This window comes from Cydia strobilella, chromosome 21, assembly GCF_947568885.1.
Source record: "Cydia strobilella chromosome 21, ilCydStro3.1, whole genome shotgun sequence".
Lineage (NCBI taxonomy): Eukaryota > Metazoa > Arthropoda > Insecta > Lepidoptera > Tortricidae > Cydia > Cydia strobilella.
Genome location: NC_086061.1, coordinates 10,734,532 through 10,759,482, shown reverse-complemented (window position 1 = coordinate 10,759,482; position 24,951 = coordinate 10,734,532). Strand labels below are relative to the sequence as shown.

At 42.2% G+C, this 24,951-nt stretch overlaps 2 protein-coding genes across 2 annotated transcripts; one reads left to right on the top strand and one right to left on the bottom strand.

Moving 5' to 3' along the window:
• Positions 1 to 439: 439 nt before the first annotated feature.
• On the bottom strand, positions 440 to 7,470 carry LOC134750958 (zinc finger protein 84-like). Its single transcript, XM_063686252.1, has 5 exons — positions 7,261 to 7,470; positions 6,093 to 6,284; positions 3,361 to 4,004; positions 2,031 to 2,592; positions 440 to 1,479 (listed from the first exon to the last, which is right to left on the bottom strand). Exons 2-5 carry the CDS (start codon positions 6,127 to 6,129, stop codon positions 650 to 652), a joined length of 2,073 nt encoding a protein of 690 aa, XP_063542322.1. The 5' UTR covers positions 6,130 to 6,284; positions 7,261 to 7,470; the 3' UTR covers positions 440 to 649.
• Positions 7,471 to 7,808: 338 nt separating this feature from the next.
• Positions 7,809 to 23,453, top strand: LOC134750976 (zinc finger protein 501-like). Its single transcript, XM_063686277.1, has 6 exons — positions 7,809 to 8,070; positions 8,328 to 8,454; positions 9,398 to 9,466; positions 18,672 to 18,737; positions 19,941 to 20,006; positions 22,402 to 23,453. Exons 1-6 carry the CDS (start codon positions 7,951 to 7,953, stop codon positions 23,085 to 23,087), a joined length of 1,134 nt encoding a protein of 377 aa, XP_063542347.1. The 5' UTR covers positions 7,809 to 7,950; the 3' UTR covers positions 23,088 to 23,453.
• Positions 23,454 to 24,951: the final 1,498 nt, after the last annotated feature.

Below are 24,951 nucleotides of genomic sequence, written 5' to 3'. Positions count from 1 at the left end.
TTGATAAACGGGCCGGGCTGTCAGCACCGCTGCTTTCTGGGCACCTACGTACGAGAATCTCGACAAGAACGCCCTATAAGGCTTCTCTTCAGTGTATCATTTAGCTGTGCCGGCTGCGCGAACTGTGTCGCGAAGAAACTCGCCACTGCCGCGCGCTCTCTCTCTACTTAATGCGCTCTTGGCGTCAGCACCGGAATGCGATTTGATTGCATGGCGATGGGTGGCTGTGAGAAACGAATGCTTGAGGTTCTGTGAGGTGATGGACGCTAGGCCCTCGAGTGTAACGTAATGTTTGTTATCCGTGTGTGAAATGTAATGTAATACTTAATGTAATGATTCTATGTTGTTATGTGTTAGTTTCATGACGTATTGGTTTACTGTAAAGTCGTGTAAACGTATTTATAAAATAATAAAAAAAAAAAAAAAAAAAAAAAACTTGGTGTCTTCGCATGTGCTGTTTCAGGCTGTACTTGTTGCTATTGCTCTAGTGTTATTCTCTATCCCAGTATGCTTCTTTTGGTGAAGTCCTAGGTTTGATTTATCACGGCATTTATAATCACAGTGGCTACACTGAAAAGGCTTTTCACCAGTATGTGCCCTCTCATGTTTTCGTAAGTTTGACCTTTGTTCGCACTTGTAGTCGCAATGACTACATGTGTACGGCTTCTCTCCGGTGTGTTCGTCGGTGAGCTAGAAAGCGCTTCTTCTGTCTACATATGTAGTGGCAATCCCTACATTCAAATGGTTTCTCTCTAGGATGTGTCATCAAGTGTATTTTTAAGTGTGGTTTCTGACTGAAGTTTTCATCACAGTAGCTACATTGAAATGGCTTTACCCCAATGTGTATCATCTGGTGTTTATTTAAATCTGTTTTCCGACTGCATTTGAAATCGCAGTGACTACACTGAAAAGGCTTTTCGCCAGTGTGTGTCATTTCGTGTGTACGTAAGGTTGACTTTTGACTGCTCTTGTAATCGCAATGATTACACTTGTACGGCTTCTCTCCGGTGTGTACCCTCTGGTGTATTTTCAAGTTTCCTTTTCGAATGCACCTGTAGTCGCAAACACTACACTTATATGGCTTAGCTCCAGTATGTATCATCTGGTGTGTTTTTAAGTTTATTTTCAGAGTGCATTTATAATCACAGTAGCTACAAGTAAAAGGCTTCTCGCCAGTGTGTTTCCTCATGTGTCTTCGTAACAAAGAACTGTCTCTGCACTTGTAGACACAATGACTACATTTATGACGCTTGTCGCCAGTGTGTGTTGTTAGGTGATTTTGTATGTGTTGTTTTTTATGAGTTTTATAATCACAGTAACTACAGTGATATAATGTTTTCTCTCCGGTGTGTATCCTCTGGTATTCACATGGCTTGTCTTCACTGTGAACAGTCGCGTCGTCGCGGAGGCGCTCGTCCACCACGGCACAAGCCATCACGGGCTGTTCCCTGGCGCGGGCGGCGCTACTGTCCGAAGACACTGAAAAAAAAAACAGTTCAGTTTTTCGGCACGACTTGTTTAAAATGTTTTTATCAACACATTCTGCTAGCGCGAGGTACAGGATTTGAATTGTCTAGTTTTTATACCAACAAACTAAATTTTAAGAAAGAAACATATACAAATATAATATAGCCTGTAGGTAAAACTAGCCAAGTCAATTCCTGAACTTTAATTACAGCCCAAGAGCTAGAACTTAGCACTCATATAGATATAAATTCTTTTGCCAGCGAAGTCAACAACACAGCATATTCTTAATTTGAACTTGGGTCTCATTTCACATTTATGTTTTCGTTGGGATAATACGTTTACATAAGCAAGAAATACTGGCGTACCAATCTTAAGCACACACAACATATTTATAGACATGACCCATCAGAAAAACCATGATTAATGTGGCCTTAATGCTTTCCTAGTTTTCCTACCTCACTCTTGATCTTTCCTTGTTTAATATAATTTCTAACCAACCTCACATGCAATTAACCAAAATGATTTGCTCTGATTTGAATTTGATGAATTTGTTATAAACTGACCTGGAAGCACTTTCGGGCGGTGCCACTCCTCGGGGCCCATCACGAGCTCGTCCTTGACCTTATGGTCGGTATACAGTCCAGCTAGTGCGGCTGCCGCGCTCACTTCGCGCGAGCTCGCACCGTCATCGCACCTCCGCTCCTCCTTCACACACACATCTCCGGCCTCTTCAACACACTCCTCTCCGGGCTCAGTTTTCACACACACTTCTCTGGATTCCGTCTTCACACATATCTGTCCCTGCTTTATTTCAACACAAACTTCTTTAGGCTCCGTTTTCACGCAAACCTCTCCGGGCTCTGTGGTCACACACACCTCTCTGGGCTCTGCGTTAACACACACTTCTCTAGGCTCCGTTTTCACGCAAACCTCTCCGGGCTCTGTCGTCACACACACCTCTCCGAGCTCTGCCTTAACACACACTTCACTAGGCTCCGTATTCACATACATCTCTTCTGGCTCTGTCTTCACACACACATCTCCTTGCTCCGCCTTCACACACACCTCCTCTGCCTCCATACTGCACGCTGGCGTGTTATGCTCCATAATGCCTGCACGAAGTACCTGCAATGATTGTAACACATGATGACTTGGGTACACAGACCAACCACCTAGGCGGTTTTCTGTGCTTGAGTAGCAGTAGAAGTCTTTATAGCAGATGTAAATGAAGTAGGATTGACATAAAACAGTATTTTATTGCTGTCTGCAGTATTTTGGATAAATAGTGTTTGGAGCGCTTTGGTAAAGGCCTTTATCGGTTTCTTAAATAGAACATTGGTATTCAATCATATTTATAATCGGGTCTATCGCTTATTGGTGAGGGGAGGGGGGTCAGTTATAGTGTGTTTTTTTAGCATTAGAAAAAAGGTAAATAATCGTGACGTGTCTTTTTATTGAAAAATATTGAAAGAACGCTTTAAAAAAAAATAGTTTATATTACTTATGAAACCAAAAGAATGTAAAAGATCGTAAATGATTTATAATTGTAACGTATTTGCTGTCTTATTTTTCAAAAGTGATTCTTTATAAAAAGATACGTCAAGATCGCTTACCTTCTTTCTAATGCTAAAAAAACGAACTATAGCCGCGGCCACGACCAGTGAAACCTGTGTCGAAACGTCGGTAAATAAAGGTTAAAAAATAAATTCGCGATAGACCCGATTATAAATGTAATTTAATATGTTTTCAAAGCGCGAAGGTGTTAAATGTCACAGAATATTGGTTTTATAATCTATTTTAAAAAATCATATCAGAAAAAATTTAGGATTCATGAAATAAACGGCTCTTTCATAGATGAAAAATAGCTACTGAGCTACATTGAAATGTCTTTACCTCAGTGTGTATCATCTGGTGTTTATTTAAATCTGTTTTCCGACTGCATTTGAAATCGCAGTGACTACACTGAAAAGGCTTTTCGCCAGTATGTGTCATTTCGTGTGTACGTAAGGTTGACTTTTGACTGCTCTTGTAATCGCAATGATTACACTTGTACGGCTTCTCTCCGGTGTGTACCCTCTGGTGTATTATCAAGTTTCCTTTTCGACTGCACCTGTAGTCGCAAACACTACACTTATATGGCTTTACTCCAGTGTGTATCATCTGGTGTGTTTTTAAGTTTATTTTCAGAGTGCATTTATAATCACAGTAGCTACAAGTAAAAGGTTTCTCGCCAGTATGTTTCCTCATGTGTCTTCGTAACGAAAAACGATCTCTGCACTTGTAGTCACAATAACTACATTTATGACGCTTGTCGCCAGTGTGTGTTGTTAGGTGATTTTGTATGTGTTGTTTTTTATGAGTTTTATAATCACAGTAACTACAGTGATAGAATGGTTTCTCTCCGGTGTGTATCCTCTGGTATCCACATGGTTTGTCTTCACTGTGAACAGTCGCGTCGTCGCGGAGGCGCTCGTCCACCACGGCACAAGCCATCTCGGGCTGTTCCCTGGCGCGGGCGGCGCTACTGTCCGAAGACACTGAAAAAACTTAGTTCAGTTTTTCGGCACAACTTCTTCAATATTGTTTAAAATGTTTTAATCAACACATTCTGCTAGCCTAAGGTACAGGATTTCTCTTGGCTAGTTTTTATATCAACAAACTAAATTTTAAGAAAGAAACGTATATAAGTATAATATAGCCTGAAGGTAAAAACTAGCCAAGTCAATTCCTGAACTTTAAAGCCCAAGAGCTAAAATTTGGCACTCATATATATATCTATGAGTGCAGAATTCAATTCTATATATCAATTCTTCTGCCAGCAAAGTCAACAACGAAACATATTCTTAATATGAACTTAGCTCTCATTTCACATTTATATTTTCGTTGGGATAATACGTTTACATAAGCAAGAAATACTGGCGTACCAACCTTAAGCACACAAAACATATTTATAGACATGACCCATCAGAAAAACCATGATTAAAATATTGAAAGAAATCCCTTAAAGGGATAAGTTCGCCTTTGTACTGCCTATTTCTGTGCCATATTTGTGTTTTGTACAATAAAGAGTTTATACATACATACATACATTAACCCTTAAATGCATGATTTTTTGTATAACTTTTTAATAAATTGAAATAGAAGTGTCATGCTGTATAAAAGTAATAAATGTGATTTTGGATAGCTGCATATTGAGCCACGGACCATCAAATATACGATGCATATTATACATCATTATGCATTTAAGGGTTAATGTGGCCTTAATGCTTTGCATCAGACAAGCTTGAAGACAGGTAATTTGAAATGATTTTCTAATGTAGGGTGTAGTTTCGACTTTTTAGGGTTCCGTACCCAAAGGGTAAAAACGGGACCCTATTACTAAGACTCCGCTGTCTGTCTGTCACCAGGCTGTATCTCATGAATCGTGAAAGCTAGACAGTTGAAATTTTCACAGATGATGTATTTCTGTTGCCGCTATAACAACAAATACTAAAAAGTACGGAACCCTCGGTGCGCGAGTCCGACTCGCACTTGGCCGGTTTTTAATTTAGTTAAAGTTAGTAGAGCGTTTTCCAAAAAAAAATACATTTCATTCATGTCTTCAAAATATTGACTTCTTGGGCTCATTTTATTATTCAAAATCATTTGTACATTCACGCCTTATATATGAAAAAATATGTCCCAAGATTTCCTTTCCAGATCTTTGTATGAATTTGTATAAATAATTTATTTATTTGTATGCACTGGAAAAATATTTTTTTATACAAAATTTTGGGACACATTTCTTCATGTATGAGGCGTGAATGTACAAATGATTCTGACAGTGGAATGTACAATTTTCATACAAATTTTTGGGACATTTTTTTTATTATCAGGATTGAATATGCTAGTGATTCTGAGTTGAAAGAACCCAAAAACACCAGGATCTGTGAGAATCAGGTTTTCAATATTTATTTTAGAAAACGCCCAGCTGTGTGTGTAATCATCCAACTCAATTCTCTTAATGATACCTAAAGGTTAAATAAGGTAAGGTAAGGTATAAATTTTGTAATGAAAATGAACTCTAGAATTTAGTAATTTTCGGAATTTCCTCAATACACTTTACTCGTATAGCCTTTAAAGTTACAAAGGTAAGAACATAGGATTTATTACATCTGTTCTCAAGTCACTTTCTTAAATCAAAGTTTATACTAGCAAGAACTTGCACGCAATTGTCATTACACTGCGATATCTGAACTAGTCTAATGCTCGCTTAAGAAGGCCAGTACATAAAAAAAACTGGCCAAGTGCGAGTCGGACTAGCGCACGAAGGGTTCCGTACCATTACGGAAAAAAACAGCAAAAAAATCACGTTTGTTGTATGGGAGCCGACTTAAATATTTATTTTATAAAAAAAAAAAATATGGGCCGACAGACCTGAAATAAAGATTTTCATTTCATTTCATAGCGGCAACAGAAATAAATCATCTGAGAACATTTTAACTGTCTGTCTAGCTATCACGGTTCATGAGATACAGCCTGGTGACAGACAGACGGATGGACAGACGGACAGCAGAGTCTTAGTAATAGGGCCCCGTTTTTACCCTTTGGGTACGGAACCCTAAAAAAGGATGATCGATAGCCACCTTGATTAGCTTGCTTGCTTACGAAACATCCAAACATTGTTAACTGTTGAATGTAGTAAATTTTTGCACAGCCCTTTTTTTTTTATAGCCCGTTAAAGAGTCCCACTGCTGGGCAAAGGCCTCTCCCCTTGATCTCCACAACTCCCGCTGTTGTGCTTTTTCCGACCAGTTACTGATGGTGTCTAAGGTGCCCTGGAATAAATAAGTATTAAGTTGTCAAGTAAAGTGTTTCATTATAAAAGGTAGGAAGTGCAGTGCAGTATTGTGACTGAACATTAACAATATCCAATATTTCATATTTCTGCACCTAAGAAATGTCAATTGTGGAAGTATATTTATTTTTAATTTTTATGTATATTGGTGCGGTATCCTGATATTACGTGAAACAGAAAACTGTTAGGATGCTAACTAGGTTGGTAGCATTTGTTGACCAACTTCCGTACAAAAAGTGTCTGACGATGATAGATGTAATAAGTAGAGATGGCCCGAACGAATACCGATTATTCGGCCCCTATCTCGGCCGAAGCACCGAATATTCGGCATGACATGCGAACATTTTGAGCCACAATTATCATCAAAACCGTTCGCCAACAAAGCACAATGTTTGCTAAGATATATTTTTTGTTGAACAAAGTTAATGAATGTAGTTAAGAGCCATTCAAATCAGACCCATGACAAACATTTAATATTTTCTAATCAACAAATGCTCAAAAATGGGTCTTCGTATTTGACAACTTTCCAAGAATACATTTTAATTGTTAAATATACCTAGTTTTTGGTTAATTTTATTGCCAATTTTTTTTTCTTTTTAGGTAGGTGCAACCAGGGGTCGGAAACCGGTATTTGCTCCATACAAAAATACCGGTATTATTACGTTCTTTTTCGTTTTTTTGTTTATAATTTCATTTTTAATGGGACGTTCTAATAATGCAAAATTGTTTCCTAAATACATGATTTAGTCCTACGTAATGAGCATAAAAAAACAAAATATTGGGCTATTTCGGGGTTTTTAAAAAATACCGGTTCCGAGCCCTGGGTGCAACAGATACTTGGTATTAGGCCGAATGTTCCTACTATTCGGCCGCATTCCGAATATTCGGCAAAGTGGCCGAATACCGAATAGGTGCCCTTATGCTAAAAATGTATACAATATGTATGAAATACGCACCTGAGATCTGTATCTACATTTATCTTCGAAAAACCAGACATTTATTGGTCAATAAATTTGAAAGAATGCCCGCGTACTGAAGATAACTCGGGCGGACTCGCAACAACTGCATTTGCCGTATCGGAGGATGTAATAATTTATTTATTGTATGAAATACAAAATGACATGCGAATGCGATACCACTGAGTGCACTGATTTCAACTAATACTACTAATACTGATTTTGAGTTTTGACATTTTTAGAACAGATAATAAAAGATTGCCGCACGGGCTAACGAAACTAGAACAAAAAACTTTTGTATAGAGTTTGCGTGGCAAACCACTGCCAACCAAACAAAACAAAGCGTCACTGCTGTTTATCTGTCAAGTCCACGTTCTTTGATGGTTCTGGCGTACATGTTGGTATTGATTTGCCATCCAAACTGGTTCTGTTAGCTTGATATGTATGAGAATCCGCCCACAGACTAATAAGAGTTATAAGAGATACGCCTTTTATAACGTAGTGGTATCAAATCGCGACGGGATACATTTTATAAATTATGTCTGATTATGTCGCACAAAAATTGAATTTGAATTGAAATGAGATTGAGGTTAGATAGTTTGTTAAACAAAACACGAAATAGCGATTCATTTTGTTTTATTTATACTAGTTCCGGTGATTGGCATATTTACAAACAGTGTAGCGACCGTGATGGATTCTTGTCGCTGCTGCCTCCAGTGTCCTCCGGAAAAGGACCTGACGACACCGTACACACATAACGGCAAAACAGAAACATTGTATGATTTGTTCAAGGAGTGCTTTAATATACATGTAAGTACTACAATTTTCTTAGCGGCGAAATAACAATAATGTCAATAATTTTAAGGTTAAAAAAATAGTTATTAGCGACTACTATTTGGTAGTTTGTTGAGCTGGAGCGAGGCCAGAAGGGTCGCTGAAGATAGGAAGGCGTTGCGCGAGCTTGTGAAGGCCCTTTGCACCTCTGGGGAGCCATAGGACGACAACATTTGGTAGTTTTCACACTAACTTTCTATATTACCTAATGATATGACTGTTTTAACATGCAGCTGGTAGTGGGCGGCGCGGGCTCATGCGGCATCTGCTCGTCGTGCGTGGGCCGCCTGCGAGACGCGAGCGACTTCAAGCTGCAAGTGCAACGCAGCCAGGCGGAGCTGCAAGCACTGATTGTTGAAGGTTGGCTTGAATAACTACTTTTACTATCTCTACTTCATATGTATTTGTTGTGTCAATGAAAATAATGATCTGAATTAAATTTTGGAAATCACTAACCAAGAAAAGAAGAAAGAAGAAAGAAGAAGATGTGTTAAAGTCTAGTCAAATGTCCCACTTTGTTGATTTCTTATTATTAAGTTTGACATATCTATAATAATTCAATGTTTTTAAGAATAATAATAACTGCATCAATAAATTGCTCTGATATTTAGATTAAGGTAATATTTAAAACTTGGTAATTTAAAAGTGCTTGTTGCTAGGCCTTTTTGGCACAGACATCAGCTGAGCCACCTTCCCTTTCAATTAGTTAGTTAGTTTTATTTGAATAAAGAATATATTGAATTGAATTGATTACCATACCAGAGTTGTTTGTATCTTTAAACGAATAACCTGTCAAAGCATCCTGAATGCAAGCCACAAAGTGGGACTTTTTGCTTAGAAACAACACATATATGGGTTACCAATATCAAGTCATTTTACATTGGAACACTGAAAGACACAGTACACTCCGTTTTCCATAGTACTTAGGACAGCTGAGATTTTCTTAGTATTGGTGTTTTTAGGGTTTAGGGACCCTATTACTAAGACTCCGCTGTCTGTCTGTCTGTCCGTCTGTCACCAGGCCGTATCTCGTGATCTGTGATAGCTAGACAGCTGAAATTTTCACAGATGATGTATTTCGGTTGCCGCTATAACAACAAATACTAAAACCAGAATAAAATAGAGATTTAAGTGGGGCTCCCATACAACAAACGTGATTTTTGACCAAAGTTAAGCAACGTCGGGCGGGGTCAGTACTTGGATGGGTGACCGTTTTTATAGTTAATGGTACAGAACCCTTCGTGTGTGAGTCCGACTCGCACTTGGCCGGTTTTTATTATTAAATAACATGCTTGTGGTTCAGCGGAGTCTGCGGTCAAACCTGAGCGGGCTGATGATGGCGCCAATGATGACTCTGTGATCGATGTGTTCTGTAAGTACTTTGTCTATTGATATATTTATAGTATATAACAATACATACAACACTTTTTTGTCAATGCAATATATATCACATATCAGCCTAACAAGGTGGAGCCAGGAACCGTTACCGGTATAACTACAAACCGGCCAAGTGCGAGTCGGACTCGCGTTCCAAGGGTTCCGTACATTACACAATTTAAACAATATATTTTTTATGTGAAACCTGAGTGAAATGTCTTTAAAAAACCCGTAGGGGTCAGATCAAAAACTAAGTAATTAAGTCCGACACACGCTTGACTGCAATTTCTAATAGGTTTTCCTGTAACCTATAGATTTTTTTCAAAATTTTAGACCCAGTAGTTTCGGAGTTCATTTTTTGCCTATTTTCTTGAATAACTTCTAAATTGTTTATCCTAAAATTATAAAAAAAACATATTTGAGATTCTCACAATGAGCTCTTTCATTTGATATATGACACGTTATATAGGTAGTTTAAAAAACTTTATTTTTTAATTTTCTCATTTACCCCCCAAAACTGGCCCCTGTTCAGCGTTGGAGGTAATGGCGACCAAATGAAAGCAGGGAAATACTGATATCTAAATTTAATGCTTACAGAAGGCTGGTTAGAAAAAGTGAGCGCCACTCTATGACACTACGGATTGGTTAGGAACTATTACATACATTGACATAGCTAACAGCTTATTGAGCACTTATACTAGTACACAATAGTTTCGGTAGATGTCACCTTTACATATCATAGGACGATTGAGAGACTTAATCTGTCTAGATTAGGTAAGTAGGTACTTAGGTATGCTAATACCTACTTATCTGCTACTTGTTAAGATAGGTCTTAACAGCCCCCATGTTTAAAATTCATTTGTTTACGTTACATGTCCGTCTTTGCGTCACAAACTTACATATGTGTACCAAATTTCAACTTAATTGGTCCAGTAGTTTCGGAGAAAATAGGCTGTGACAGACGGACAGACAGACAGACGCACGAGTGATCCTATAAGGGTTCCGTTTTTTCCTTTTGAGGTACAGAACCCTAAAAATCAAAATATCCCATAGCATTCACAATATTTCTTTGATAATATAGAATGATTGATCACATTAGCTAATTTAAGTGCAAAAATATACATAAACAACCCTGATACCGAAATTGAATAGATTAAATTTAATTTGTATGAAAAATATACCGGTATTCGATTCGTTAGAGCACGTAGTACATTAGCCAACTCACGCTCATTTTGACGCACACAAACATATCACATATGGATATGTCTTTATACGATTTTTGGCACATTGTGCAAGGTTTTTGACAAGTTACTGAAAGGCTAGTCCAGTTATCAATGGTCTAAGAGGTATTATGATCAGTATTGAACATAATATAACAATATTTTGGTGATAACTAGTAGAATAATATGACCTGTCCTTTACTTGTGTAGCTAAAAGTCATTGAGTTTAAAAGATAAACAAGGGTTGTAGTATTAAATGGTGTTGTTTGGAGCTCGGCAGCAGGGACCGGACAACCCTTTCCGTGATAAAACCCTTTCAATGGGCGACACTTAAACACGGCTAACACATTGAAAGACTTTCCCTTTTGAACTGCAAGCCCATTCATACCCCTACCTTTGACTAACCCTTACCGAAAAGCTAACCAAAAATAAGGCTAGCCCTTAATAAGGGTTACCCTTATCTTTAAGCGCTTTTTATAAAGGTTTCCTGTAGCGTCTGTCGTCGTCCGCTATCTGTCGAGAACTAGTCGTCAACTGGTCTTGTTGGCTGTCATGTCTAATTTTGAATTTAGATGTCGGTCGTTCCAATATTCCAAATAATATGTATGTTAGTAAGCCAGTCAGTCAGTCGGTCTATGTCAGGTCGCCACGGAGGTTAGAAGCCCCGACATCCCCACCTCCAGTATTGGACGTCTGCCAATACTCAAGGGCAGAGGGGCCTCCCACCACCGTGACTTAGTCGAGTCGGGCTGTGTCAAGTTAGGCCGTGTCAGGCCGTGTCAAGTCGTCAAGCCGTGTCAGACCATGTCAGGTCGTGTCAGGCCGTGTCAGGCCGGGTCTGACCTTGTCGAGTCAAGTCAGGCCATGTCAGGCCGTGTCAAGTCGTCAGGCCGGGTCAGACCACGTCAGGCCATGTCAGGCCGGGTCTGACCTTGTCGAGTCAAATAAAGTCAGGTTAAGTCGTCGCTTAAGTCAGTCAGGGCAGTCAGTTCAATCCTGCGTCGGTCTCACGTCAAGTCTACATAGTTTAGTCACCGGTCGCTGGTACAGTCCATGACCGGTTTGGACGTCTGCCACTCGGACCTGTCCGTCACGTCCTGGGTAAGTCTTCACTACTCTTCCTCGCGGCCACAGGTTGCGAGGTGACTGGCTGTCGGCTATGACGACTATGTCACCTTCAGCGAGGGGGGTTGAGGACTGGTACCACTTTTCGCGCCTTGTCAAGGTGGGTGAATACTCCTTCACCCAGCGCTTCCACAGTAAGTCAGCCAGCCTCTGAGACTCTCGCCACGACCGCCGCAGGAGGTCCCCGTCGTTGAAGGTTCCGGAAGTTGCAGTCATTCCTGTCCGGTCTGTCATCGGCATTAGGAAGTCATTAGGCGTAAGTGGTAAGTCGTCATTGTGATCTAGGGGGACGTAGGTAAGCGGCCTGCCGTTCACGATTGCTTCCGCCTCAGCCAGCAGAGTGGTGAGGGTGTCCTCCCTGGGGATCCTGGTATTGAGGGTGGCTTTCAGCGCAGTCTTCACGGCTCTGACCATTCGCTCCCAGCAGCCTCCCATGTGCGGAGCTACAGGAGCAATAAATCTCCATTCTATCTGCCGAGGGCTACTGAAGCGGGTAAGCTCGTCTCGGTCGATGGCTCGTACGGCTTGCGTGAGTTCGCGGTCAGCTCCCCTGAAGGTGGTCGCATTGTCGCTCCATATTGTTTTCGGGCATCCACGTCTGGCGATAAAACGTCGCAGAGCCATTAGGGCGCTCGTCGTTGTCAGGTCGCTCGCGAGCTCTATGTGAATGGCTCTGACTGTCATGCAAGTGAACAGGGCACCGTAGCGTTTCTCTTGGCGGCGTCCAATCTTCACAGTCATCGGCCCGAAGTAATCGAGTCCAGTATGAGTGAAGGCACGGCCTGTCGGCGTGACTCTCATGTCCGGCAGCTGCCCCATTAGTGGGGGAGACGGCTTGGCACGAGCATTCTTGCAGACCTGGCAGTCGTTCCAGGCGGTTTTCACAGCATTCCTCCCGCTGACTATCCACCACTTGCATCTTAGGTTGAGGTGAGCTTCTTCTCGGTTCACGTGCGCTTGGTCAAGATGTTGCTGGCGGACCAGCAGTCGCGTAAACTCATCTTTCGGGTGCAAGATGATTGGGCGTTTGGCTTCTGCAGTCAGGCTTATCGCGGATTCGGTCCTACCACGGGCACGTAGGAGACCACCAGAGTCTAAATACGGGGTCAGCTGCCGAAGGCAGCTTTTGTTGCTCACCGTGTTAGACCGTCGTAGCGTGGAGATTTCTTCGGCAAAGGTTCTCTCTTGGGAGTCAGCGGCACACAGTCGTTCGGCATTGTCGAGCTCCTGCGCAGTCAGTTCGCCGGCTTGTATAGAGCCTAGTTGCTGTTGTCTGGCGTTCCTCACGTACCTGAGAAGCCAGGCTACAGACCTCACGAATCTCCAATATTTCGAGAACCGTCTGATGTCTGGGAGAGCACGTCCGCAATGTCTGTTTATTAAGCACACGGCCTTGACCTCAACGTCGTCGGGGTCCAAAGATGCTTCAGTGTCAGGTTTGGGCCAGGTCTCTTCGGGCTGTTTCAGGAAGTCAGGTCCGTTCAGCCATCTCGAGCGATCGATGGCGTCTGCATCGCGCGTTGCGTCATCGGCAGGGTTGAGGTCCGTCGGCACCCACCTCCAGTCACGGAAGTCTGTCAGCTCGGTGACTTCGGCAACGCGATGCGCGACGAAAGGCTTGAAACGCCCCGTGTCAGACTTCAGCCAGGCGACAACAGTCTTCGAGTCGGTCCAGAACGTCGTAGGTCCGTCAAATTGAATGTACTCCCTCAAGACGCGGGAGAGACGAGCACCCATGACAGCAGCTTGAAGTTCGAGTCGAGGGATGCTGAGGGTCTTGAGTGGAGCTATGCGTCCTCGGGACATCACAAAGGCTAGGTGCCATTTACCTTTAAGCAATGGCAGTCGTAGGTAAGCGACGGTCGAGAATGCTCGGGAGCTGGCGTCACAAAAGATATGAAGCTGTACCTGCTCTCCCATGGCGGAATCTTCAGTCATCAGCCATCTTGGGATCCTCGTACTCTTCGCTTGTTTGAGCTTGTTTAGCCAGGTCTTCCATCGGTCATAATGGCTAGACCCGATCTCGTCGTCCCAGCCAATGGCATCTCTCCAGACGTCCTGAAGGATCAGTCTTCCCTTGATGGTGGTCGGTAGGAGAAACCCTAAAGGGTCAAAGACGCTCATAATGAGGCGGAGCACTTCTCGCTTGCTTGGGCGCTTCGTTCCAGACTGAAGATCTTGGCTGACGCTGTGGAACTTCATGCTGAAAGCAAAGGTGTCTGCTTCAGGGTCCCAGTTAACGCCTAGGACTCGTTCGAGTTGCTCTTCTTTGTTGTCCGCCAAGAATTTCACTCCTCCAGGTGCAAGCTTATCTTCTGGCAGGTGTCGCAGTAGCTCCTTCGAATTTGACATAAGGTTTCGCATGTTGAAGCCTCCGGATGCATGTATCCGTAGTACGTCATCCACTGTGTTGATCGCCTCGTCTATGGTTTCAATGGAGTGGATATAGTCATCGACGTAGTGGTGATTGATTATCGCGTCTACGGCTTTTGGATGAGAGTCTTCAAAGCGACGAGCATTTTGGTTTTTTACGTATTGAGCCGATGCCGGTGAACATATGGCGCCAAACGTCATGACGTTCATGACGTACTCACCATCGACCCATAGAAGTCGCTGTGCTTGTCTGTCCTCTTCCCTGATTAGCACCCTGTGGAACATCTCTTGAATGTCACCCACTACTGCGACCTTGTGGCAGCGGAAGGCGAGCAGTACCCCAGGGAGGGAAGTCAAAAAGTCAGGCCCGCTTAGAAGGTGGTCATTGAGCGATTTCCCCGACACCCTAGCGGCGCAATCGAGAACTATTCGCAGCTTGTCAGGTTTGTTAGGATTAAAAACCGCGAAGTGCGGTAAAAACCATGTCTTTCCTGTCCTGACAGCTACGTCTCTGTCATTCAATTTTGAAATATAACCTTTTTCAAGGTTTTCTTTAACCTTATCCGAATAACGTCTTGCGAACTCTGGCAGTCTAGACATTTTTTTCTTAATGCCGTCAAGACGTTTGAGCGCCAAATTGTAGCTGTCAGGCAGATCAGGTATGTCATCCTTCCAAAGAAGGCCTGTCTCCCACCTGTCACCTACTAATTTTGACGTATTTTCTAAAATGGTTAAGGCTTTTAAGTCGTTTTTCGATCGAGGAACGTCGGTATACGGTTTGACACCAAATCCCTCGGTCGAAAATGACTGTTTTATTGCATAATTGAGCTCCTCACAGGCGCATAAATGCAGGACTGCAACGTCATTAGGCAAAATGTTAGGACTTTTGCCATGCACTACGTGTCCCAGGCGAGTGAGGCACACGTAGAGTGAGTCACTGCAGTTTCGCCCTGAGAAGAGCTCCCTAGTGACAATAAGGTCTACATTGTCAGTACCTAAAAGAAGTAACGGTCGTTCGTCAATGTCGTCAGTCGTCCCTAAGTCGTCGTAAAATCTTTTTATTAAATCATGGTTACGCCCTAGCCTACCTAAATCATGTTTATACATAGGCAAGGCTAAATGTTTAACAGTATCGACAAAAATATCGTAGGAGTCTTCAACCTTCACGCCGCGGACGTTGATGCTGACGCGTTGCGAGCCCTTGGCTGCAGCCTGCATCCTGCATGCTCCCGTGAGGCGTAGGTCCGTCGCAGGGCCGGAGACTCCGAGGCGGCATGCGAGATCATCGTCCATAAGACTGACACCGGCTCCTCCGTCAAGCATCGCTAATATGTTCTCCGATCCCAGCGGCCCACTGACCACCACTCTGGCGACTTTGAGTATAACGTGACTAGTCGGCTGCACGTTAGTGTGAGTGACGACAGCGGCGGCTGATGAGGGCTTCGGATCGGGCATCAAAGAGTTCGGTTCGGCGGGCTTCGGCTCGGCGTGTAGCGTCGTGTGGTGTGATCTTTTGCAATGTTCACATTTTTTTTTGTTGTAGCACTCCAAGATCTGGTGCCGAGGTGACATGCACGAAAAGCACAGTGCCCTAGATGTCACGTACTGCCAGCGGGCGTCCATAGAGAGGGCCAGGAATTTAGGGCACTTCTCTATATCGTGGTTGTCTTCGCACATGACGCACTTCTTAGTTGACTTACTGTTATTTTTGTTTACTGTGAACACGGCGGGTCGGCTGGTCATAGGTTGCTTTGTCGTTAGCGCGAGCTTACTGCGTGGTGAAGCGTAGCGTGCTGATGGCTCAAACGTACGGCTAGGCTTTTCTACGGACTTAGAAAGAATGGGAGCTATATGTGTGGCCGCGTTCGCTGTCTTCATAAGCCAGTCGGCCAAAGTTTGCATGGTTACACGGTCGTAGTATCTGTCATAAACGTAAAAACTCCATTGGTATTGCAGGATAGACGGTAATTTCGATATGATTTCCCGAATTAAAGTGATATTTGTTAGATGGCCCGTTTCATCTGTCAGTGTCATTGCTGCCACGATGTTTTGTACAGAGGTTGCGTAGTCGATGAGGCCGTTGACGTCGTCGTGCCTTATATTATTGATGGCACGAATTTTTGAAAGCATTACCTCAATGAGGTGGTCTTATCGGCCGAATCTGAGCTTAAGCGTCGAAATAATTTTATCGAGGCCAGTTGCGCTAACTAATAAAGCAGACACGGCATCGCGAGCTTTACCTTTTAGGCTTTTCATGAGCCGCGCGATGTTTTCCTCTTCACTGTATTTGCACAACTGGGTCGTTGTTTTAAATTGGCTATAGAAGATCGGCCATTCTAGGACGTCACCGGAAAAAAGGCGGCAGCTCTTTGACCGATTGTCTTGCTAGTAGTTTAGTGAGCGTTCGCTCGATCGTGGTCGTCGGTGCGGAGTCTTGCCTCATCTGTTCTTTTAGTAACCTCGCTTTCAGCTCCAGGTACTCTGCTTCGCGTCGGAGTTCTTGTACGCGGTCGGCGGCGTCGTCCCTCGCAGTTTGTCGTCGTCGGTGACTTGCGGTGGACCAGGCTGTAGAACTATGCGACGGAGCCGGTGATGGCGCGCGAAGCGCCGGCCGTGGTGATGGAGTTCGGCTTATTGCCGAAAACATTTGGGACGGGGCGCGGCTGGTTCGCCCGAGGAGCGGCGAGTGCGCGCGGCTGATTCGCCCGAGGAGCGGCGAGTGCGCGCGGCTGATTCGCCCGAGGAGCGGCGAGTGCGCGCGGCTACCACGTGCGGGGAGCGTGATGGCGCGCGGCTGTTCCGCCCGAGGAGCGGCGAGTGCGTGCGGCTACCACGACGTGCGGGGAGCGGCGATGGCGCGCGGCTGTTTCGCGCGGAACGCGGCGACGGTACGCGGCTGTTATGCGTAGCGCGCGGCGAGGGCACGCGGCTACCACGTGCGGAACGCGGCGAAGGCGCGCGGGTGCTGGTGCCGGCACGCGGTGACGGCTCCCGGGCGGGCGGGTCGAGGACTTTCTTTTTACTTCTAGTTTCCATATCTTGATTTTTTTTACAAAGGTTGAAGGACCATGTAGCGTCTGTCGTCGTCCGCTATCTGTCGAGAACTAGTCGTCAACTGGTCTTGTTGGCTGTCATGTCTAATTTTGAATTTAGATGTCGGTCGTTCCAATATTCCAAATAATATGTATGTTAGTAAGCCAGTCAGTCAGTCGGTCTATGTCAGGTCGCCACGGAGGTTAGAAGCCCCGACATCTCCCTTTGCGTGAAAGAGACAGGATTAGTATATATCTACGGTAGTGTATGAAAAGGAAAGAAAATACGTGCCTAGTCAAAGAACGCCGCCGTCGCCGCCGACGATCGCTCGGATTCGAAGTAATGTGTGCTTTATGAACAAGGTAGATGACTTAAATTAGCACGCTTATATGCTAAAAGGGAAGCCCTTTATAAGGCTAACCCTTATAAGCAATATGCAAGGTGTTGGTGAGCGGATGATAAGGGTTTTGTAAGGGTATTTGGGCTACCGATTACTCAAATGCGGTAGCTTTATATAAGGGTTTTTAAAAGCAAAACAAAGGGTTTCGTCTGGCAAAGGGTATGGTGAGTCAAGCCTTATGCAATACCCTTATAAAACCCCGATAAGGGATAGCGGGCCGGTCCCTGCTCGGCAGTGCTGCTTGCTGCATGGCATGCAGGCCACATCCCGTTTGTTTAGTCTGAGGCTTAGGATATGGTTAAGTACAAGTATATTTAAGGAAACTATATAGCATAGTTAGTTTTCAGAAATAAATGCTGCATATAAGAGCGAAGTGGAAGGAAAAAAATAGGAAAGTGGAACCCGTCACAGTACGGGACCAACGCTAGATGGATGATGATGTCTTAAATGCTGCTGATAGCGTTGTTGTACCACGGGCATTATAATTAATTCGAACAAATAAAATAAATAAATATAATAGGGAACATCTTACACAGATCAACCTAGCCCCAAACTAAGCAAAGCTTGTACTATGGGTGCTAACTATTATATAAATAATTGAAAACTATGACTTATAAATGACATTTCGAATATCGATCGTCCGAGAGATAGTACTTGCGTTTAGTAGCAAACATATAAACTCTTACTAAACACTTATCAATATGAAACAGGTCCCAAGGCAAGTGTACACGCTCGTAGAGGCCTTATCAGATAAAAATAAATTATTGTCCCCGAAATGGAGTTAAGGGTCTCCGGCAAGCTCTGTTCTCCATAAAAAAACGTAGTTCCGCTCATTGTATGTGCAAAGTTTCATTACAATCCAACACGTAGTTTTAAAATGAGAGCAGAAAGAACTACGTTTGTATGGGAAGGTGCAATTCGGCCGAGCCTTCCGGGGACTCTTAATTAGAATACCAGTGTCTTTGAGAAAGTAACTTAATTTAAGCTCAAGAATGCACCCTTGAAATTAACGAAAAAAAACACTGTATAATTAATTATTTCTGCTTCAGATGAAGTGCCCATACTGGTCGCACTGTCAGAGGACGGCGAAGAGAAGACCAAGGAAGATGTTACAGGTAAATATTTACTACTAGCTTTTGCCCGCGACTTCGTCCGCGTGGAGTTAGTAATTTGGGTAGCTTATTTTTTATCCAATCTGCTTTTTATCGATTCCCCATACAAACTTCAACCCCCCTTTTCACCCCCATAAAGGATGATTTCTGGGATAAAATCTACCCTATGTCCTTCCCCGGGACTCAAACTATCTCTATACCAAATTTCAACTAGATTGGTTCAGCAGTTTAAGCGTGAAGAGTTAACAGACAGACAGACACACTTTCGCATTTATAATATTAGTATGGATACGTATTTACGATAGTGTAAAAATTTTAACAATAATTGCTACCATTTGCTGTGCTGGAAAGCACCCCGTCACAGGGCGGACACATCAAAAATCACTTGCGTTTCTATGTGTGAACGGCACGTCTGTACACGCGTCATGCGTCATAGTTTGAGTAAGTTGCTTAAAAATAGTACCACAGAATAACTAATAGTACTACCGTACAGAAAATTCACTCCTTCACAAAAGCCAGATTTAGGTATAAAATTATACCTACACTCGCCGTCTGCAAGCAAAATTGAAACTTATAACCGCGCACGAACCGTGAATCTTCTTTGCGCGCCGCAGTTTTATGACCGAGCTGTGAGTGTCGGCACGGGGTTGTCACTTGACAAGTTTTTGTACCTATACCTACTGATTTATTATTTTTAAGATAAATATGTAGGAATTACAAACGTTGATTCTGTAAACATTTTTAGCCGGAGATAGTATGTCTGATTCTCACGAAAGTAGGTATGCCACAGCCGTATTCCTTTGAAAATATGTCGGTCAGCTCCTAATATTGTTTCTGGGCGACCAATATTCAATATGTTTGTTTATTTTAACTAACCATTACAAGTAAAGACTTCGGTAACTTAAGATTTTCAATTTTGCGCGAGCGCCACTTGACACGACTATCGTGCGAGCCAAGCGGCAGCCCACTGCCATACACCTGCCCTGGCGGTGCGCCGGCCAAATATACCTAAACTGCGTAGTGACACCCCCCTGATAGTACTGAGCGGCCGGCAAACGGCCGTCAATCTGCTGTCGCGGGGCGAGGTAATTCGCATCGGGGCGGGGCGGTGCGTGGCCGTTCTGTATGATAATTACTTATTCTGTGACCGCGGGTCGTAGATATAACTAATATTACATGTAACACAGCTGTTGGTTATTGTTTCAGATGAAGATCCCCTCGCCAAGTCGGGAACGGATGATGTGATTAGTGACGGCGACTCGTCAGCGGCGGGTTAGTGCTCTTATGTTATCCTGCTACTATATGTATATCTAGATATATAGTCATTTGTTTATAATATTCTAAGTATTACATGTCAACACGTAACCTACAAAATAAAACCGGCCAAGTGCGAGTCGGACTCGCGTTCCAAGTGTTCCGTACATTACACAATTTAAACAATGTATGTTTTATGTGAAATGTCTTTATAAAACCCGTAGGGGTCGGATCAAAAACTAAGTAATTAAGTCCGACTCACGCTTGACTGCACATTTCTAATAGTTTTTCCGGTGACCTATAGGTAAAGATCTATTTTGTGTATTTTTTTGAAAATTTTTGACCCAGTAGTTTCGGAGATAAAGGGGGAGGTATGGTCATTTTTTGCCTATTGTCTTGAATAACTTCTAAACTGTTTATCCTAAAATTATAAAAAATATATATTTGAGATTCTCACAATGAGCTCTTTCATTTTGATATGTAACACGATATAGTTTGATAAACATTATTTTTTAATTTTCTCATTTACCCCCCAAAAGTGGCCCCCATGTTTAAAATTAATTTGTTTACATTACATGTCTATCTTTGGGTCCCAAACTTACATATGTGTACCGAATTTCAACTTAATTGGTCCAGTAGTTTCGGAGAAAATAGGCTGTGACAGACGGACAGACGCACGAGTGATTCTATAAGGGTTCCCGGTAAGGGCATTTATTTGTGTGATGAGCACAGATATTTGTTCCTGAGTCATGGGTATTTAAGTAATTATATATTATATATATCGTTGTCTGAGTACCCATAACACAAACCTCCTTGGGCTTACCGTGGGACTTAGTCAATCTGTGTAAGAATGTCCTATAAATTTATTTATTTATTTAAGGCAAAGGGGTAATCAACCACGTATCTCATCAGAATTTTACTCATCATCATCGTTAACTTAAAAGTTATTCTCTTGTCGGTGGAGTATCTTCCAGCTTTCCCTATCCTGCGCCAGCTCTTTGACTTTTTGATACGACACGACCCCTACTTTTTCTTTCACTTGTACTAAAAAGCTGCGTCTGGGTTTTCCTCTACCCCGCTTCCTTCCTATCCGCCCCTCCAAGATAGTTTTAAAGAAGTAGTCGTGTCGTATTAAGTGTCCAATCATTTTTCCGCGTCTATTTGCAATAGTGTTCAGAATAGCATTTAATTTTTAATTTTTTTAGAATAGAATTTTACTATGAATATACAAATTACATTTGTAACGTTTTATTTATACTCAATAAAACTACATAGTATAAAACAAAGTCGCTTCCTGCTGTCTGGATGGATGTCTGTCCCTATGTATGCTTAGATCTTTAAAACTACGCGACGGATTTTGATGCGGTTTTGTTTTAATAGATAGAGTGATTCAAGAGGAAGGTTTATATGTATAGTACATCAGCATTGCACCCGTGCGAAGCCGGGGCGGGTCGCTAGTAGAATATAAATAGAATAGCTATTTATGCAACAAGTGCGGAAAGTGTATGATCTCCGACGAGTGGAATTTTATGCACGAGCGAGTGTATAAAGGAATACGAGTCGGAAATCATCTTTTCGCACGTGTATCATACAAAGTTTTACTATGCATTGTGCGAGTAAATAAAAAAACATATCATCGCAAATAAGTTTAATTATTAAAAGGAGTGTTTTAAATCGACACGAGTTGCGAATTACCTATTCGCACGTGTATCGTACAACGTTTTACAGTACATATGTCCCTTTAAACTTTCGACATATTATTATTAATATATTGTTTAATACACTAGCAGCTGAAAGCTGATGCGTGTATATCACTGCACTTGTTTTTTTTTACTATTAGGTCTATTAGTGTTCATTTTGTTAGTTGTAGTATGCACGAAAAGTGCTCTTTTGAGTGCGAGAAAGTAGCACCATATGTACTGTAAAAAAATTGAAAACAAAAAGCACTAGTGCGGAAAAGTAGTACTTTCCGCATGATATGGCTCCGTAGGAAACGCACTTTTCGAGCATATGCATTGTAAAAATGTTTCTAAATTCAAATAATTGTACTCAATTATATTTTTTTACAGTGTGAGTGTGTTAATAAAGCCGTTTCATGATTATTTTTTGTTAATATAATTTAAGGTTACAGTTAATTTAGAAAACAAAGTCAAGAAGTGATTTAAAGTTATCTCTCTCTCTCTCTCTCTCTCTCTCTCTAGTCGTTTCCTCATGACTGAGGGATGTGGTTCGGTGGTTAAAGTTATAGTTTTCCCCTCATTTTCATTTTATTATTGTCTGCTATTATATTGCACACTACTGTATTCTCACGTATCCGTGACCAGGAGTGCTGGTTAATAAAGGAAAACTTCAAAACGAAATGTAGTATAAATTCGTTGTACGCGTTGTATATGACGTTTAATTTGTGTTTCAGTGTGTTCGGAAAGCAGCACCGTCCGCCCCAGGGAACAGGAAACCCGCAGAAAACAACGCGTACCATATCAGATAACAAGACACACTCGCGCGAAACCTTTTACGTGTAACTACTGTGGTGACAAATTTAGTCGGAGATCAACCCTAAATAGTCACCAGATGATACATACAGGGGAAAAGCCATTTAAATGTAGCGATTGCGACTACAGCTCCAGGCTAAAAACAAGCTTGCTAACACACCAGAGGATACATACCGGAGAGAAACCGTACACATGTAACTACTGTGATTACAAATGTAGTCAACAAGCAAGCTTACAAGCACATCAACTGATACATACTGGGGCAAAGCCATTTAAATGTAGCCACTGCGACTACATGTGCAATCGGAAAGGAAACTTAATAGTTCACCAAAGAATGCACACCGGAGAGAAACCGTACACCTGTAGCCATTGCGATTACAAGTTTAGTGATGCTTCTAAGTTACGAAGACACGAAAAGACACATACTGGCGAGAAGCCTTTTCAGTGTACTCAGTGTGATTACAGATTCAGTCGGAGAACACACTTACAAAGACACAAGATGATACATAATAGGGCAAAGCCATTTAAATGTAGCAATTGCGAATACGAGTGCAGACGAAACGACGAATTGCTAAGACATCAGAAGACACACGCAGGCGAGAATTAATTTGTAGCTACAATTACCCGAGTCGACAAAAACTAACTTTAAAAAAACCGGACAAGACTCCCACCGAGGGTTTATTCAAAAGTACTTTTTAGTATTTGTTGTTATAGCGGCAACAGAAATACATCATCTGTGAAAATTTCAACTGTCTAGCCAAGCCTGCGATACAGCCTGCTGACAGACAGACGGACAGCGGAGTCTTAGTAATAGGGTCCCGATTTTACCCTTTGGGTACAGAACCCTAAAAAAATCTGGCAAAAACCCCTAGTGTAGTTTCTATAATGATCGGAAATAGTCGCCAGTTACCGATAGAGCATTATACTTACTCAACCTCGTATCTGCAACACTCATTTGATGACAAAAACACCCGTATTCCGAATGAAAGAAAAGCGACATTTCCATCAAATGATTGTTGCAGATATGAGGTTGAGTAAGTATAGCGACGATTTGTTTGACTATTTTGTAGTATAAGTATGACATATTTATAATGTAATATAAAATAAATACTGTGTATTAAAGTATAATATTTCAATGTATTTAGTTTCCCATAGAGAACTGACACCGTGGAAACGCTAGGGTGGATCGTAATAACGTCGTTAGCAGCTGCCTACCGCGAACCACGTTCGACGTGTTGTCTCCCTGTCTCACTTACGTACGAATTTACAAGTGCGACAGAGAGGCAACACGTGGAACGTGGTTCGCGGTAGGCCCTCTGGCGGCCGCATAGGTTTTGCAGCACTGACCGAATAAATGATACTACTACCGTACAGAAAGCAAACTTCCTACAAAACCGAAGTTTGACAGCGGTTCAGGGTCAAACCATGCTGTCCCTTTCTAATATATGGCACTTTCCCTTTCAGCTATTTAGGTTTGTCAAAATTCAATTATCTTATATATTGTTGTGAACGCATTTCGTGGCACTTTAATCTTATTTATATTATACAAACGAACAACATTAAACTCTAAATAGCGTCTTATCTTTTATAATCTAATGCGTCTAATTATTTATGTTTTATTCTATACTTCATATTTATTTTATATATCGTTTTCTTCTCTTCCACTTCCTTCATGTTGGCACTATTAACGTTCTGTCACCCACTTCCCGCTTTTCTACTAATTTTTGTATTCGTCATGTGTTTGTCTGTGATGTTCATAACGATTATTCGTTTTTAGGTTTTCCCAACCACACCTCCCAGACTACCGAACATTCTCCTCACGTGTGAAAGTCAAAAACCGACATTGGCAAATTCACCCCGTGCAAAATTGCGGGGAGTAAAAGCCAGATAGGATACAAAAAAAAACTTATTTTACGTTTTCTTTTATATTATGTAATGTCTTGTTTGTTTGTGCTTACGAATAAAATCTCATTCTATTCTCTTCAAAGGGACGTCAAGTTGTGCCAACCCTAATAATTGCTCGGAGCAATGCTGAGCCGAACGGAGCCGAGTTTGGCCGAAGCGAGGAGTTTCGCACCCATGGCACTAATGCGACAATTATACTTTCAAGTCAACGATTCCTGTTTCAATTTTATGGAGACTGTTAGCGACGTGCTCAAAATGGGTTTTTTTCTTTGTATTTAATTTTGTTCATTATGGTGGTACTATAATAATTTGTACAACTTTAGTCTTAAGCTGAAATTTGAAGGTAGAATATACCTACGTGTGACGCAGCGACAAGGCTCCAACGGTTTTTGTCTTTGACCACGAGTCAGTCGGCTTGTCAATCCGCGCGCGACACACGTATATACTGCTCTCATATTTAAATCACGTGGTGTTGTAACTTCTAGATAATTAAACTGTTTTTCGTGTCCCGTATTGTGAGCTTTTATTGTGGAACACCTTCACCATCAACAGTGGTCACTTCGACC